The 17,765-nt window shown below is 47.2% G+C and overlaps 1 protein-coding gene across 3 annotated transcripts in view; it reads right to left on the minus strand.

Annotated features, from left to right (window-relative positions):
• The window catches only part of Dpf3 (double PHD fingers 3), a 258,374-nt gene that overhangs the window by 107,906 nt on the left and 132,703 nt on the right, over nt 1-17,765 (minus strand). For all 3 annotated transcript variants that reach the window (XR_007345887.1, XR_007345888.1, XM_048798917.1), the window contains exons 4-5: nt 8,075-8,202; nt 1,007-1,102 (exon numbers count right to left, since the gene is read on the minus strand). Coding sequence is in view for 1 of the 3 variants with exons in the window: in XM_048798917.1 (XP_048654874.1) it covers nt 1,007-1,102; nt 8,075-8,202 (224 nt within the window). In the remaining 2 variants the exon portion in view is untranslated. The remainder of the gene's footprint in view (nt 1-1,006; nt 1,103-8,074; nt 8,203-17,765) is intronic.

The raw sequence follows: 17,765 nt of genomic DNA on the forward strand, positions 1-17,765 counted from the left end.
GCGGGCAGTGCTAAACTACATGCAACTGTCGACTGAGAACTTGCTAGTGATATACAGTTCAAGACCCTATCCCAGATCTGCTGAATCAGGACTGCTGATCACAGGTCCCTAGGAATCTGCATTTAAAAGCTCTCTCAGAGATATTGTTGTCCACTAAAGCATAGGGGCTGTGAGAGTAGGGAGGCTTGCGAGAATTATTATTGGACCCAAACCCACAGGGCAAACTTCTTATCTTGAGGGGAAGGGTCCTGCCTGCAGCCTGTAGGAGCCAGACCCTCCGGCCTAAGAGAGTGAATTCTCCAGTGGGGAGCCTCAGTTTACCCCTGGAGGGTCCTCTCCATCTCATTACTATCCAATGCCCTTGCAGACCACAGAAGGTTAACCACAGAAAGCCCCTCTGGGCTTGTACATGAGGCCTCTGGAGAACCAACCTGGGGCCTGAAAGCACCACCCTGGCTTGGCTCTCTCCCCGCCGGGGACCAACCACTACCTTGTTTTCATCCCTTCTACCAGGGGTTTCCCTCTGCTCATCCCAGCTCTGACCCCTTCCTTGCCCCATCCAGACTCCAAAGCTCATGCCAAACCCACTTGGGGACCATCAGCTGCATTCCCCCTTCTTCCCCAGCAGGCTCCTGCTCCCAGCCTAGGGAAGCGCACCCCCAAAGTTTGTGTCCTGACCCTGTCATTCTGGGATGACCTCAGGAAACTTTCAGCCTTTTTTCATGACTGAGTGATGGGCCCAACAGACACCCTCCTCCTCCTCCTCCTCCTCCTCCTCCCCCGCAGAGTGCCTTCTGCCTCCTCTCATCCCTCTTGCCAGCATGGAACTCCTCCAGGCTCTGACTGGATCAGAGCCCCTCTGGAGTGTTCCTCTCTGAGTATTCTCCAAGCCAGACCACGGGTGTGAGATCATCTCGCTTCAGTGGGACCTGGAATAAGTCCAGGGATCGATTATTGGCCTGACCTCAGCTCTGCTCTTTCCTCCCTTGTGGCATCCCCCACTTACCCGTCCTCTGGTCCTATTCTTTCGCTTGGGAATATCCTCTTCTAAATCCTCTTCTTCATTCCCTTCTTCTACATTCTCATCATTTTCCAAAACCCTCTGGAATGACAAGAAAATCAGTAGAAGATTTGAGAAATTAAATGCAAAGGAGAAAATCGCCAGAGGGTCATTCTTAAGGTGTTCCATTTTTTTGTTTTTTGTTTTGTTTTGTTTTTTGCTTTCGTTTTGTTTTGCAAAGTGAGGCTGCTATTCCTGATGCTTGGGAAGTTGAGCTTCTGAGATGCTGCCCAGGAGTTTGACACTCCCCGAGCCCAAGCCCAAGCCCCTTCCAGCCAAGACCTCCCAGAACACCAAACTTCTCCACTCTTTGAGCCCAAGAAGAGTTTTCTGAGAATACTCTGGCAGTGCTATGATTTGGATGTGAGGTGTCCCCCAAAAGCTCATGTGTGAGGCAATGCAAGAAGGTTTAGAGGAGAAATGATTGGGTTATGAAAGTCTTAGACCAATCAGTGGCTTAATCCCCTAATGGGATTAACTGTGTGGTAACTGAAGGTGGGTAGGGTGTGGCTGGAGAAGGGTACCTGGGGGTGAGCCTTTGATATATATTTTGCATCTGGTGAGTGGAGGCTCTCTCTGCTTCCTGATCATCATGTGAGCTGTTTCCCTTCACCACACTCTTCCACCATGATCTCCTGCCTCACCTGGAGCCCCAGAGAATGGAGCCGGCCATCTATGGACTGAGACCTCTGAAACCATGAGCCCCCAAATAAACTTTTCTGCCTCTACGGTTGTTCTGGTCAGATCTTTTAGTCATAGCCATGACAAAGCTGATTAAAACAGGCAGAAATGCTTTTCTATGGAGCCAAGTCATTTTTATCAAAACTTACTTTCTTTAATGTAATCTTTCCTTTTGTACCTATCAAAGGCCACCTCAGAACCATGAAAATGTGTTTGTCCTTTCCTTGTCATTCTGAAACCTGCCCTAAAAAAAAAAACAAGTAACTTCCTGCTCATCTGACCAGAATGTAACATTAACGTGCTGCTCGTAAGAATCCACTTTAAAAAAAAAAAAAAAGATTTTCATGATAGTTCATGACTTGTCATAGAGTTTAAAGATCGTGAATTCAAATGATCTCTCTCCGGTAGCCCTGGGAGTCACAGAGAATCCAATTTCCATTTTACAGGTGAATAAAACTGAGGCTGAAAGCCATTTTGATGGTTCAAGATCACAGAGGGAGGGCATGAGTAGAATAAGGTCAGGTTCATGAGCTCCGCTTCCCGTTGGTTTCTCAGACCTCGGGAACGAGGACTCCGGGTTCATCACAGTGCACTCTTCCTGTAGGGACCTGAGCACTTCACTCCCCTTAGAAGAGGGGAGGGAAGAAGTGGAGTATGTACCCCCAGGTTCAAGGGAAGGTTCAAAGATCATGGCAGGAGACCCAGGCCTTCACCATGGGAGTAGGAAAAGAGGGAAGGGGCTTGGAGCTCAATGAACTCCATATCAGGGCCCTGGGAACTTCTATATGGGCTCACTGTGTGACTCAGTTCCCCCATTTATAAAACAAAAATCAATTCAATCTTCATTCATATCTAGTACCAACTCCAAGGCAGGTACTGCACTAAGGCAAGATGCAACATAGCGGAGTCTTGGCCTCAAATCAACCCCACAGTCTGCAGAGAAGAGAGGACAGATTTAAAGAACATGCATAAACACATAAGGCCAGTTGTTATAAAGTCAAGTTCAGGGTACATGAGAGGGCAAAATGACAAAAGGGAATTTTACCTCATCAGAAGGTTGGGGGAGGCTTTCTGAGAACAAAGAGAGATGAGATATGGAGAATGAGCAAAGACTAGCCTTGGGTATGGAGACAGAGAAGAGGGAGGAAGAGAGGAAAGAGCTTCTAGGCAGGGAGACCAGCATGAGCAAAGGGGAGAGGACCGTGGCTTGTCCAAGTAGCAGAAAGGGCTGGTGTGACCAAAGTTTGGTGGCTCCAGGAGAGAGATGGCTAAGATGCAGCCAGAAAAGTGTGCAGGAAACACACTTATATAGGATGACATCCCAATCCTTGAGGGAATAGTGCAAAAATTAAAAAATAAAAAAAACTATGGAAAGTCTTAGAAAGTAGCACACAACACATGGACATCTGATGTTACCATTGCTATTCAAATAGCCTCCCGGACACACCGCTGACCTGTCCTCAAAGAAGGAAGCCCTGGAGAGGGTTACTAGTGATCTTCTGCTCCTGCCTTCCTGCCAGAGTGCTCTGCTGCAATCATAGCAACCAGGATACCCCTGTCACCCCATCCTTCCAAAGAGCTCCAAAGAGTTCTAGTGAATTCTTCTCCAATTTCCCTCCCGGTTTTATTTAGGAACCCACCAGCAGACAGTACTTATGGATCTCTGGGTCAGCCTTCACCATCTAAAGACACAGCCGAGTCTGCTGGATGTGACCTCTGGCTCACAACTAGGAAATGTCGGCTCGGGTCTGGAGCAGGCCCTTGGCTTCCTGACCTGCAGGTGGGACCACTAGTGAAATTCAAGCAAAACAATGACAAATGCTGTGCAGTCTTCAGTGAAAAAATGTAGCATAAATATACAGTGTAGTTATTAGGACTGCGGTTGCTGATCACACAGCTGTCTTGCAAAGCTTCTGAGTCTTGAGGTCATTTAATCATGGTAAGTTCCAAGTGTCTGGAATTTAAAGGTCATTGCCTCTGGCATCTCAGTACAATTCTGACTCCACTGTCATTTTTCATGATAAGGGTATTTACTGTCCATAATACAGACTCTGGGTTGGAAGGTGAAAGACGGGTGGAGGCAGATGAGCTGGTCCCCAGAGGGTCACGCAGCCTCAATGTCCAAGAGTGAACTGACGTCTCCTCCCGCTGAGATTCTGTCCCTCTTCTCCCCACCAGCTCCCTTGTGACTCTGGAATCTCCAGGCTATGCCCCATAACAGTGTCTGCATTTCTCTCAATGTGGCCCTGACACCAGAAGTCTCTCTATGTGATTCTTAACTCAGAAGGAGCCACGACATCCTAAAAAACAAAGCTCATTTCAGGCCTCAGGAAGCAAAGGGGGAGAGTCCTGTCCAAGAAGTGAAGGGCAGGGGTGGTCCAACTATAGAATCAGCTTATCCCCAGTAACATACCAGCAGTCCCTGTCCAAGGACATTGTCTGCAAAATGAACACATTTTAAAATAACTTTTCTCTCTGTTACTCTAAACAGTCTTTACAGTGATGATAATAGTGGTTTGTGGTTGTATCGGAAAAAAAAAAAAAGAAAGAGAAAAAAAAAAAGAAAAAATTCCTTTTCAAAGATTCCATTATCTCCAGCCAGGAATACTACAAAATCTAACAAATGTCACTATGTTGGCCCTACATCCAATCTCCTCTCCATGCAGAACCAGAGGGATCTTTATAAAATATAAATTCACGGCCCTGATTAAAATCCTCCAATTGGCTTCCTCTTTTATTTTACATGAAACTGAAAGCCACTTCCATGTCCCTTGAGGCTGACAGGTCTGGCTCCTGGCCACCTGTCCAGCTCTACCCTGGGCTCTTCTCCCTGGCACCACACTCGAGCCACATGGGCCTTCCGTCTGTTCCAGCAACACAAGCTCTGACCTACCTCGGGGCCTTCAGCACACTGTTCCTCTGCCCAGAAAGCTCTTTAACTGAGGTTAAACCCCTTGTATTCCTTAGAACACTTACCTAGAATCTGCCCCGACCCTTCTACTGAAGCTTCATCTTGTGTGTTCATCTCATAGCACTTTTCCAAGAACACAATATTTTATGTCTTACTTGTTTTCTGTCTGTATGTCACCAGACTACAGGTGGAGAGGGCAGGTCTCCCTTGGCCCCTCTCTGCAGCACCTGACACAGTTCCTCCTCAAGGGAAGCCTTCATGAAACTTTGGTCAAATGAATGAAAATAAAAGAAAAAAAACTGTAGACCATTGACTACCTAGGTATTTTGGTAACGTGAAGCCAACGAACACAAGTGAATCTGTTTGGCTCCGGATGCTGCCTCAGCTTTGAGCACAGTAGAACAGCCCCTGGCTCTGCACATGGCAGCCATTTAGTTTTATGAATATAAATATTCTGGTCTATAATAGACCAGAGTTTCAGGAGAAGAATTCAAACCCACCTCCAGTTCTGCAGGAAAAGGGCCACACAGGAAAAAAAGCCAATATCAAGGCTTCTGGGCAATGGGTCTGTCCCATTCGCTGATTCTGTCAAAGTCCACTATGTAACCAAACACTACACTAAGGGGTCACAGAGAGGTGACAAACCTGGCCTTCAAAATCCAAAAGTCCAACAATGGGGGGGATAGGCGGCTAGCCAAACTCACAAGGAGGAAAGCAGCAGGTGCCCTAGACACTTGAGGTAAGAAGAGAGCCCTGTGGCTATGGGGAGACCAAGAAAGGCTGGACAGGGAGTGGCACTGAGGCTGAGCCTCAGAGCCAAATGGAACCTGTGCCTGCGGAGGTGGAAGAAAAGGCGTGTGCCAGATAGAGGGCCCAGCAGGACCAAAGGCAGAGAGGGAAGAAGGCTGAGGAGCAGGGAGGAAAGAAGTCACAGCAAAATAAGCCTGAAAACTAGCTGAGGAGCAGAAAGGGGAGGCCCAGGAAGGTCACACCACAACTCTGGATTTATTTAGTGAGAAGCACAATTTTTTTTTTTTTTAAGCAAGACGCCGGGGTGGCACAAACAGAGCTGTGCTTCAGGACAAAAGATAACTAGCAAAGTAGGACATGTGGGAGGGGGAAAGACCGGGATCGGGTCACTCATCAGAATCTGGTCACTTGTGCACCTACTCAACACATAAGTGCTGTGGGTCTCCTACGCGCCCAGCACTATTGGGGGACTTGAGATGGATTCGTGAGCAGAACAAAGTCTCCTACCCTGGGGAGTTTATACTCTATTGGGAGAAAACAGATAATAAACAATACATAATAAATAAACAGATTTCAAATTACATTAGAGAAAAGGGGAGAAGAAGAAGAAAGCAGAGTGAGGGAACAAGAGATGCAGGGCAGAAAGGGCACAGGACGTGGTATGAAATGCAGAGGTCAGGCCATGCCACCGTGAGCAGAAGGCATGGGGCAAAAGCCTGGGACTTCTCAGGCAGAGGAAATGGCCAGAGCAAAAGCCCCGAGGCAGGAGGAGCAGGCCTAGCGTGATCCAGGAGCAGCAAAACCAGGTTGCTGCAAGACTTGACAGAGTGAGCGAGGAAAATAGGAAGGAGCTGCTCAGAGAGGTGGGAGGGCCCTGTTTCACTCCAGACAACAGTGGCCACAGCAGGCTTTGTGCTCAAGAATGACAGGCACCAACTGAACTTGAAAAAGCTCCTTCTCCTATGGTCCATCCAATCAACAGAATATTATTCAGCACTAAAAAGAAATTAGCTCTCAAGACATGAAGGAAGCTTACACGTGGATTGCTAAGGGAAAGCAGTCCCTCGGAAAAGGCTGCTGTAGGACCCCAACTGAAGAACGTCCTGGAGAGGGAAAAACTGTGCACACAGTAAAGCCCAGTGGTTGCCAGGGGTTATGAGGGAGGGTCACGCCCAAGCACAGAGGATTTTAGTGCATACTACCATAAGTGTGGTTGCCTGTCATTACCCATGTGTCCGTAGACCACCAAAAGTGGACACTAAAGCATGGGCTCTGGGTGATAGTGGCCTATCAGTGTAGGTGCCTTGATTGTAACCAATGTGGTAGGAGCATGTGCTCATGGGGGAGCCTATGCATGTACGTGGGCACAGGGGATTTAGGAAATCTCTGTATCTGCCTCACAATTTTGCTATAGACCAAAAGTTGCTATTTTTAAGTGGCCTTTTAAAGACTCCCTCTGAGGTGCTAGCAGGGAAGACCATCACAGTCCTTTAGACAAGTGATAAGTGTGGCCTGGACCAGGGTGGCCACAGAGGATACGGGGAGAAGGGCCGTGCTCTGGATTTGTGTTGAACGCACAGCCAACTGGATTCCGGATGCATGGACGTTGTACTTGAGAGAAAAACAAAGGGGACTCCAAGTTCCATTCGACAACTAAAGGCTAAAGTGAATGGAAATCTCCAGTAGGACTGGAGCTCGTGGAAAGCAGAGGAGGGAACAAACAAGTCGGGGAGCAGGAACTAAGTCGAAAAGACTCGACCGTTCACCTTAGCACAGGAGTGGCCGTGAAGGAGGCCAGTGCCTTTACTGAGACCCAACTCTGCACCTGCATGCACCAGGTACAGAGGACCCAGGGGTGACAACAAGCATGGGTCCCGACTCTATGGAACTCACAGGCCAGTGAGACCGATTAAACAAACCAGAGAGGTATTATTATTATTATCATTCCTTTAACTATCACTTCAGTAAATTAATGAATTAATAATTAAAATAGTGAATGGAATATAAAATCATGCATATACAATGTAGGTAACAAAAATATAAAATTTTAATACAGGATATAAATTCAATAAAATATAATTTAATTATATTTAATTATTAACACCACTATTTATATTAGCAGTAGTTAATATTATTACAATACTCTGTGTCGAGCATTGTACTGGATAAACAGGATTCGAGGCAAGTGACAGGAAATGGTGGGTGCACACCATTAAAATCCGGAGCTGGGGGAACAGATGAACCATCCTGAAGGGAGGGGACTACTGGGCAGGCCTTGAAGGATGAGTGAGTTAATCCTCATTAACTCCACCAGATCCTCTCTCCCCCAGGCCCAGAGAAGTGGGAGAAAAGAACCAGAAGTCTGAGGAGCAGGAGCTGAGCCTGCATGGTGAGGAAGGGGGCAAGGGCGAGTCAGGGAGTCGCTCGGCAAAGCCAACACCCAGGAGTCTACACCCCTGGACTGTGGGCTGTTTATTTCACAGGGAAGAAGGCTCAGTCTGCTTTGCTTCCTAACATGGCCCCAAGACCTAGCAGGAACCCAGTGCTCAACAGGCTCCGTAAATACATTTAGAACAAACAAATGAAGAAACCTGGGAGAGGGGTTGGTGCATGGAATTGGAAAAGCCCCAGAGTGCTGCGGGGTGGGGGCCTGCAGCCCCAGGAGTGAGTACCTGTATCTCCTGGATGCTCTCCTCCTCCCGGGCATCCACCTTCTTCTCCACCCCCTCTCCGCGGAGCAAGGCTTCTAGCGTGGTGCTTTCCGAGGTGAAGCCATCTTTCTTCAGGGGCAGCTCCACTTCTGAAACACACACAGAAAGGCAGGTCAGGCCACCAGAAGAGCTGGGGCAGGAAGGATGGCCCCTAAGGACACGTTCCACCAGAGCTCCTGGGTAGAACCCAGAGTGGCCGGCACTCTCTCCTCCGGGGGGACAGGAACATGGGAGTTGAGGGCAGCTTTTCCAGCTTGTCTCATAATCCCAGAGGTAGATCACGACCCTCTCGGACAGCTGAGGCCGGGCAGAAAGGGTGCGAGGTGGGACATGGGACCACTCCGCCTGGGCCTGGGTCTTGCTTCCACCTCTCTCTGGTAGTGTGACTGGACAAGGCGCTGGAGGAGGCTCAAGCCTGTTCTTCTACAGAGGGGCACAATGATGTCCAACACCACAGGGTGGGTGGGACCAGAGAAGTTCTGATTTACAGGAAAGCGTTTTGAAACTCTCACGCAGCACACCGGCTTGGCAGTTGCTATTACTGTCCCCTGCCTCGACCCCAGCTCTGGTCAGGCAATTCATGACCTCTCCTCAGCCAGGCTGGCTGCCCAGCTCTGCTTGGCTCCATGAAAAGCTAATTCGGCCTCCGAGAGGCTGTTCCCATGCGCTCGTAGGGGATGCGGAGCCTTGAAAGCCAGGGGAAAAGGAGGAGCCAGGACAGATGCCCAGCAGGCCCCAGAGAGCAGGGTGGGAGCTGAGGGCACAGTCTCTGAAGACGTGGGGAGTTTGAGCAGCTGCTGGACAGGTAGGTCACTGGGTGCTAGAGTTCTGATGCTGAGCATCTCCCAAAGGCCCACTGGTAAAGACCGGCCCCCAGGGTAATCCTAAGAGGAGGTGGCGGAACCTTTAGGAGGTGAGGACTACTGGGAGGTCTTTAGGGGCATTCCCTTGAAGGGAACTGTACCTCAGTCTCTTCCTCTTGCTCTCTGGCTTCCTGGCCATGAGGTAAACAGTTTGCTCTGCCACCCACTCTCTGCATTGCCATCACCAGAAGCCCAAAACAGCGAGTCTGCCTGAGCATGCACAGGAACCCCTAAACCTTTTCTCTTTATAAGGTAGTTATCTCAGGAATTTTGTTACAGTGATGAAAAACCAACCCACTGGGCTAGCTAAGTAAAAAAAATATATAAAAACTTTAAAAAAAAGGCAGCTAGAGACAACCCCGCTGCTGAGAAAGAACAGAGAGGAACTGAACCCCTTCCTCAAGATGCCCTTCAAAATCCCATTTTTACAGAGGGTTTTTAAAAATAATACAGAGTTATGAAAAATTGTGCTGTGAATGGATAATTATGAATGTAATGCATTCCACTATTGTCATGTATGAAAGAAATTTTTAAAATCCAAATAATAATAATAATAATAAGTAAAAACAGAAACCTAAGGTCCAAGTGATTATATTTTGATTTACTGTAAAATTTTCCTCCAACCCCTCCTCTGATCCTGGACTTCATACCCCACCCCCACCTACACACGCGCGCACACACACACACACACACACACACATACACACTACCACTCTCTCAGGTCTCATGGATGCAAGAACACAATACAGTGGTATGTGTGGGAAACAAATGGCCCACTCATATCAGAGAATTGAAGGTTTAGTGTAGGTACTAGGAGGTGTGTATGGGAGAAAGGGAACCAAAAATCAATGGTGAGGTGCCCCCAGGGGAGCATTTCCACTGCTACTCCTAGGGAGACAGAGGAGTGTTTGCAAGAACCTGGAGACAGGGCCAGACAGGAGCTCTGGCTGGATCCCAGAGGCCAGGAAACAAGGGAACCAACACATGACCCAAGCACGCTTTCTTGCATCCTCCATCTTCCTGCCGTGCCCCCTCTCATTGGCCAACCTTGACCGGAAGCCAGAGGGCAGGGAGCCTGGTCAATGCAGCCCACCGAGGTCAACTTCCTGGGACACAGAGCAGTGTGAAGGGCAAAGAGTGGATCTGGAAGGGTGAATGGAGATCAGCAGCACCATCGAGCCCTACTCCACCAGGCTTCCTTCCCACCCCAATGGAACCTTACCTGCCTGCTCCATCTCCTCGGCCACCCAGAAGAGCACAGGCCGGCCAGTCCCATGAAAGAAAGGCACCATGGGTGACCAGCTCCCAGAAAAAAGAAGGTGGAAGGAGGAACGGTACCTGAAGTCTCTTGAGAAGCAAGGTCTCTGGGATTTTTTTTTTAACCAAAAAAAAAAAAAAATAGAGGACCCACCTCCATCAACAAGCACTACCACAAAACCTGCCACCTCTGGATTGCATCCATCAATCTATCCGTCCAACAGCTGTTTACGGAGCGCCTGCCATGTGACAACTGCTGTGCTGGGACTAGGGACATAGGAGTTGACCAAATCAAGTTAGGTCTGGCCCCTGGGTGGTTTATAGTCTAAAGAGACAGACATAAAAATGTTAAATATAAAATAAAAATGCAATTATGAACTGTCCTGAGTGCTATAGAGGAAAACAACTGTGAAACATGAAAGAATAAAGGAGGAGATCAGATCAGAGAGTCAGGGAATGCTGTGAGTGTCAGAGAAAGAGTCAACTGTCTGTTTTAATGACTTCAGGGCATGCAGCTCCATAGCCTGCTCTGATGACATATTTCTTTCTCTCCCAAGTCAGAAAAGTCTTCCAAATGTCTAATCTCAAACAATTAAAGTGGGTTGCCTCATGTCCTGTCCTCCGTCAAAAAAGAACAGCTGGTCGCAATCACTCAAATTCATAATAATCATATGTACATATTTGAAGTTCATTTCCTAGTCTTCCCAACACTAAATAAATCCAATGTCCAGAACTGCACAGCATTTTGAACAAGAGATGGCCTTATGGAACATAAAAGTCAATCATTATACTTTACAAATGAGTCACCCTAAGCTCAGAGAAGGTATGTAATTTTACCAAAGCGACACATCAGGACAAGAATGCAGCTGAATGATCTTCCCAACACACCTTTGAGATCATGACAAGACCCTCATTCATTATAATCTTATTAGTAGTTCCCAAGCCAAGCTGAGCCCTGACTGGGATTTGGTGCACTTGTATACCTGAAGAAGGCTTCACAATGCAGCAGCTATTATTGCTATGTGTCACTTAATCCCCACCACACCCAAGAGGCACAGTCATTATCCCATTTTACAGATGAGGACAGTGCAGCTTGGGACGCTTATAACTTGCTTAATATCACACAACTGGTAAGGGGCAAAATCTGCCCTTCAATTCAATCTGCCTGCAGAAGCCACGACTTCACTGGGCCGAAGGTCTCCACCTGACTGTCTCTGGTCCACCCTTGAAAGGTCTTTTTCCAGTTTTTGCATTTCCAGTGCGCGCTTCAACTCTCTCCACAGTTTTTGCATTTCAAGATAAAAGGCTCATTTCTGATGAGCTGAGGGTAGTTTGCAGCAGGGTGCTGGGCTCCACTCTGGATGAACATCCTTGTATGGTACTCCCTTCCCACGGCACTCTTGACACTATACAGGATTTTCCATCAGCTGTGAACTTCCTCCTCCTGCTCCTTCTTCCACTCCTGCTGAAAATACCTCTATCCTGCTTTGCCATATTTCAGACTATTCTCTTAGTCCCCCAGAACCAGACTTTACCAGATACTGAGCCAGAACCAAGCACAGTGTAAGAATCCGGAGGGAAAATAGATCCCACGATAGGAAAACTTCTGTGGGTTCTCCTGCCTGCAAAGAGCTCAGAGGGGTCTCTAATGGCAGGCAGAGTCCAGTCCCTTAAGGAGGAAAGTGAAGCACAGAAAGACAGAGAGCCTTTCCCAGGATCACTGTGAAACACAGTGACAGCATTCTTCCTTGATCACCAAAATATTTAACTGGCTCATAGAGGTTCTGCTTTCAGACAGTCCTGGAGTCAGACCCTAACCTTGCCATTTATTAGTAGGGGAGCTGTGGGCTAGTCACTTCACCTAAGCCTCTATTTCCTTACGCAAATGGGGGTGACCACAGTGTCTACTTCACAGTGTTGGTGTGAGAATCAGAGTGATGCAGCCTGAAGAAACTCCAAAGGGACCCACCAAAAAAACCCTATGAGACCTGGGGAGGAAAATTAGGCTTATCAACTTTTATTTGTTTTATTCTATTCAAATCTTGGATTCAAAATCAGATCACTCATGCAAAGAACCTGGGATATTGGAAGTGCCCTACAAATGCTGGATGTTATTGCTACCAAAGTTTAAAATATTCTGATTTTTTTTAAATTAATTTATTGATTCTAAGCATTCTGATTTTCATGGCATAGCTACACTGTCCCGTAGACATATAATGCAAGCCACTTGTACGTTTTAAACTTTCCAGTAGCCACATTTTAAAAAGCAAAGAGAAGCAGGTACAATTTATTTTATGTTTTCTCAAACCCCAATATTTCCAAAGCATAATCATTCCAACATGAAATTTATATAAGAAAACCATTGATGTGATAGTTGATTCATTCACATCAAGACTTCTAAATCTGGGCTGGGGTTATGGCTCAGTGGTAGAGCACTTGCCTAGAATGTGTGAGACACTGGGTTTGATTCTCAGCACCACATAAAAATGAATGAATAAAATAAAGGTGTTGTGTCCATCTACAACTAAAAAAAAAAAAAATTTTTTTTTAAAAAGCCTAATTTGTAGCTCAGTGGTAAATTACATGCTTAGTGTTCTAGAGGCCCTGAGATCTGTGGGCCCAGCACTAAAAAAGAAGGGAGTGGGGCAAAATATCATAGAAAAAAATAAAGGATTCTACATCTGGCATGTAGTTTATTTATACTTATGTCACATCTCAATTCAGACTAGCCATATTTCAAGAGTTCCATGGCTACATATAGCTAGTGGCTGCTGCATTGAACAATACAGGTGTATAACATTAAAAGAAATGCTTATTGTGATTTTGCTTCTGAGAAATGGAAGGAATTTAAACGTGGTTCTTAATGTTGCCTACTTAATACCCCACGGAGTGCCACTCCATGAGCAATGTTCTAGATGTCTTCTGGCAAACCCTGGTTGCAAAGCACCATGGGTAAGGCTTGGAAGGTCAGAATGAAAGAGTAACCACCCTTTCCAAAAATCCAGCAGAGGGTCCATTCTCTACCTCCTGACCATAGGGGGTCCCAGAGTGAGGGGGGATAAAAGGGAACAGATCCCTTTGCACAGCGTACATCCTAGACACTCTCCTTAGGGATGTCACCGACTCGATTTTATTCTAATATAGCTCATCGGGATATATATGGTTCTTAATAGGATTTAGTAATTCTTTAAAAATACACTCATTTTGCACTTCACACAAATTTGGAGTCCACATAACCTGACAGAAGCCATGACATATTACACATTAAAAGAAAATGGTCCAAAACACACACATACACACACACACACACACACATAATTCATCTTTAAATTAGCCTGATTTTATACACATGGATATAAACCTACGGATCGTTACTTTCTCCAGAGCGGCAGCAGCTGTCACCCAAGCCAGCCGCCTCCCTAGGCCCCCGTAAGCAGCTCTGCCTCCACTTCTAATTGGGAACAGAGATACTCCTTGGGTGAGTTCCAGCACAATCCATCACACCAGCGACAGCTTCTGTGCAAACCGAAGCAAATCGGTCTCCAAACAAGAAAAAAACTCTTAGACAAACAAGGATTGAAGCATAGAAAGTCTTCTTTTAAAAAAAAAAAAAGGCACAAATTTAAAAAAAAAAAAAATTTTTTTAATTTTTTTCCAATGAGGAGCAATGGCTTTTCCCCAGGCTCCGGACGGGGCAGCCATCCTCTTGGGTACAGATCAAAGCCACAAGCTTTTGACACAGGTGCCCCAAGTCTGCCACCCAATGCACTGAAAGAAAAGCTTCCACTGGGCTGTTGGAGCCACCGAGCTCATTAACAAGATGCGGACGAGATGAGTCTGAAAGTCTAACAGGGGAGCAGAGTGAGTAATTAAATCCCAGGTCATTTAAAAATGCAAACGCCGTGGATGTCACAGGCTCACAGAGCCTCTGACTCCTACTCTTTCATTATTAGGCTCAGATGGAGGACTGGGAACCTGCAAGTCATATATGGATTATAATAAAATATGCCATATAAAAGAGATTAAGACTGTTCTTCTTTGGGGAAATATACAAAGAGAGGAGGTGTCTGTTAGCTGTCGAGTTTGCAAGAGATACCATCTTTCGGGAGGCTGGGTTCTGCCAACAGCGGCCTGCCCCAAGGGAAATTGTGGTGAAACACCCCGACAGGGCGCATCCATCCGTCCATCCATCACGGGCTCCCTCTGACGCAGGGAACTGGAGATAGAGTTATGGTCCAAATGGGAGGGAGCGGCCCGGCACACAATGGAAAGAATCCTCCTGCGACATCGTAAGTGCTCGGATTTTTTTTTTTTTACCTGCCTCTAGTTTTTCTTTAAAAATACAAATGTGCAGTTTTCTCTTCTGGGTGCTTATTATTTTGAGGAGATAAGCTCATCATATGTCCTTGGATTTATACATCAACTTACACCGAGGAGCAAGGGGCTTAAGAATCATGATTTCATTTATCCCCATCAGACTCTCAGACTCATGGAGGGAGAAGGGAGGGGGACTGTTATCGCTCACCTCACCGGGGAAAAGAATGGCGGGGACCAGAGACCTGATTTCCTCCATGATGGCAGGCTCAGGAGTCCCGTCTGTTCGTTCCCTAGGGGAGCTGTTTTCTTGACTACGTTGACTCCCTGATTTTTTTTGACTCATAAAACTCAAAATAGATGAGGTTCATATTGAAGACCCATCACCCAGTAGGGCCCCTAACACTTGTTTGAGAATTCCCAGATATTCACACAACAGGAGGGCGATCATTCCCTCACATGGCCCGTGCCATGCCTGCCTACTCCCCACTAAGTAGCCCAGCAAGGGTGGGTTCCAGAATCCAAACTCAGAACCACAGATAGTCAGTTCCCCAGCCCCAAGACACAGAAAAACCCCCACATTGCAAAAAAAAAAAAAATGTCACCACAGGGCTGACCCGCAGACCAAGTAAACCTAGCTCAGTAGGATGGAGAGATCAGGGAAGGACAGTGGGGATGGACCGAAGGAATAAAATATTTACAGAGGCAGGTGGGAAGGGGGTGTTGGTGGAGGGTACAAAGTTTCAGTTGGGGTGAATACATTCTGGAGATCTACAGTACAGCGTGGAGGCCGCAATTATTAACAAGGTACAGGATGCCTGAAAGTTGCTGAAAGAGTAGATCTTAAATGTTTTCACCGCAGACACAAAAAAATGATAAGTATGTGAGGTGATAGATATGTTCGTTAGCTTCACTTAATCATTTCACCATGTATACATATGTCACAATATCATAGTATGTACATATGCATATATAGGGACATATGTATGTATATGTCATTTTTATCAATTATACTTTCATAAAGCAAGAGAAAAAAATAAAAATAAGTAGTTCAAGGGAATACAGACAACTAGAAAGTATAAGAAGCTTCTCTGGGGTGAAATCTCAGCTCTTCTACCCTAAACCACACACTTGGCCTTCACCTCCTTATCTGTAAAACTGGGAGAACAAAACCCACTTCCCACTGTTGTTATGAGGCCGAATGAGACAACGACTATAATGTGTTTGGCACAAGCAGGGTGCTCAATAAATGTGAGGTCCGTCTTTTCCACCTTCTTACGCTGCTCAGCCAAACTCCTGACCTTCTGGCATTCTCAGGCCACCGGACATGGGGAGCCCAGCTTTCTCCAGATGGGCATGGCCCAGGGGAACGGCAGCAACAAGGCAGAACCTGGATCAGTTAAGGAGACAGAAGAGACAGAGCCCGAGACACAGCTGGAAGCCGGGATGCTGGCCCTGTTTCAATGCCAGGGTGGGCACAGCTCCTGAAGGCCGTGGCAGAACCACAGTGGAAGATGCCCTGCTTTTTTTTTTTATTTCCTTAACAAATAATTATTGAGCACTTATTATGTAGCGGGCTCTGTTCTAGGCGCTAGGGAAGCCGCAGTGAACAAAAGAGAAATCTGTGCCCTTGGTGCCCTCCTAGAACTTACATTGTAGCTCATCAGAAATAACCCATGCAGGAAATAAACAGGTAAAAACCTACAGTCTGACATTTGGTATTCAGTGCTTTGGAGAAAAAAAACAGCGCAGAGGCAGGGAATCTGGAATATGGGGGTGACAAGAGGGTGGCTACATTTTTTTTAATGTGGCCAGGAAAGCCCAAACCTGGAAAAGGAGGAAGAGGGGACCTCAATGATATCCAAGCGAGGACATTCCAGGCAAGGTGCCATCCTTACAAGAGCCCTGAAGCTGGCCAGTCTGCCCTGGAGCACACTGAGCCAGGAACTAACCGGAGGTCGGTTCAGAGAGTTACAGGGACGGCGCAGCACTGAAGGCAGCTGGAGAAAGCCGGCTTCCATCCTGAATGCAATGGCAAGCCACCAGAGCCAAGAGTGGCCTGATGACGCCTACAGAGCAACAGGAGCACTCTGAAGGAGGGTGAGGGCAGAAAGAGGAGGACCAGGTAGAAGTTATTGCAATATGTATGGAGCTCCACAAATGAACCCGGAGCTTGGGAGGGAACTGTGCGCAACACGGACAGCACTGTGTCCCTGTGGCATCCTCATTATCAGATACACAGTGCAGCGGTGTGCACTGGGGGGAGCAGTCCTCTGGTCCCTGAGCAGGGGGCTTCCACCCCCAGGGATTCAGGGTAGATACCAGGTGTCAAGACCAAGGGTCCAATGCTAAGGGGGCCAAGGCATGTACTGTACCAAAGCACATCCATGCAGGACTTGTTCTCCTAGAACCAGCCTACAGCAAGCAAAGGAGAAAAGACACCAGGCCAGGGGCCTGGCCTCACATACCACAGGATAACAGGTGTATTAAAAGCACAGAGGACATCTAGAGGCTTTCAAAAGAGTCTTAAGGCAGAATCTGTTCCATTCTGGGCCAGACAGCACACTTTTCCCACGGGGCAGCCAGCTGTCTGTAGCACACTCCATGCTGATACAAGGACTGGAGCAACCTTCGCTGAGACTCCCGAGGCCTACCCTACCGTGCAATGTGGAGGTGGCATCATGGTGCCTTCTCACACAAGTCCCCCATCCCTCATCCCATATGGCCCTTAGAATAATCCCCTGAAACAACCATGATCCACATTTTACAAATGAAGAATCAAGACTGGAGCCCTTAGGAAATTGCCCCAAATCACAGGTGGAAGGGTCTGGACTTGACCCCAGGCCTTTGTGATCCCTGTTTGGTGCCTTTTCTCCTGTAGAGGGCAGCTGTTTGGCACAGGGAAGGCCTCTGCAGCCAAAGACAAGCAAGAGGGCAGAACTCAGGTCCCATGGGCCAGGCCAGGAACTGGATGGGAAGCCCCGCTCCTATTCGAGGCTTCTCCTCTCTGGCTCAAGTCTTCCTCGTCTGCAAAACAGGAATGATGTGAGCTGAGTTGCACTCTCTAAGCTTGAGATCAAACACATTTCTTTCCTTCATCCCTTTAATAATAATCTTTACTGTCCATCTACCATGTGCTAAGCCTCATGCCGGGTGCTAGAAACGCTGATGAGAAGAAGCCCTGGAAGCCTGTACCCTCAGCTGGGAGGGACACAGGG

This window comes from Marmota marmota, unplaced genomic scaffold, assembly GCF_001458135.2.
Source record: "Marmota marmota marmota unplaced genomic scaffold, marMar, whole genome shotgun sequence".
NCBI classification, from domain to species: domain Eukaryota; kingdom Metazoa; phylum Chordata; class Mammalia; order Rodentia; family Sciuridae; genus Marmota; species Marmota marmota.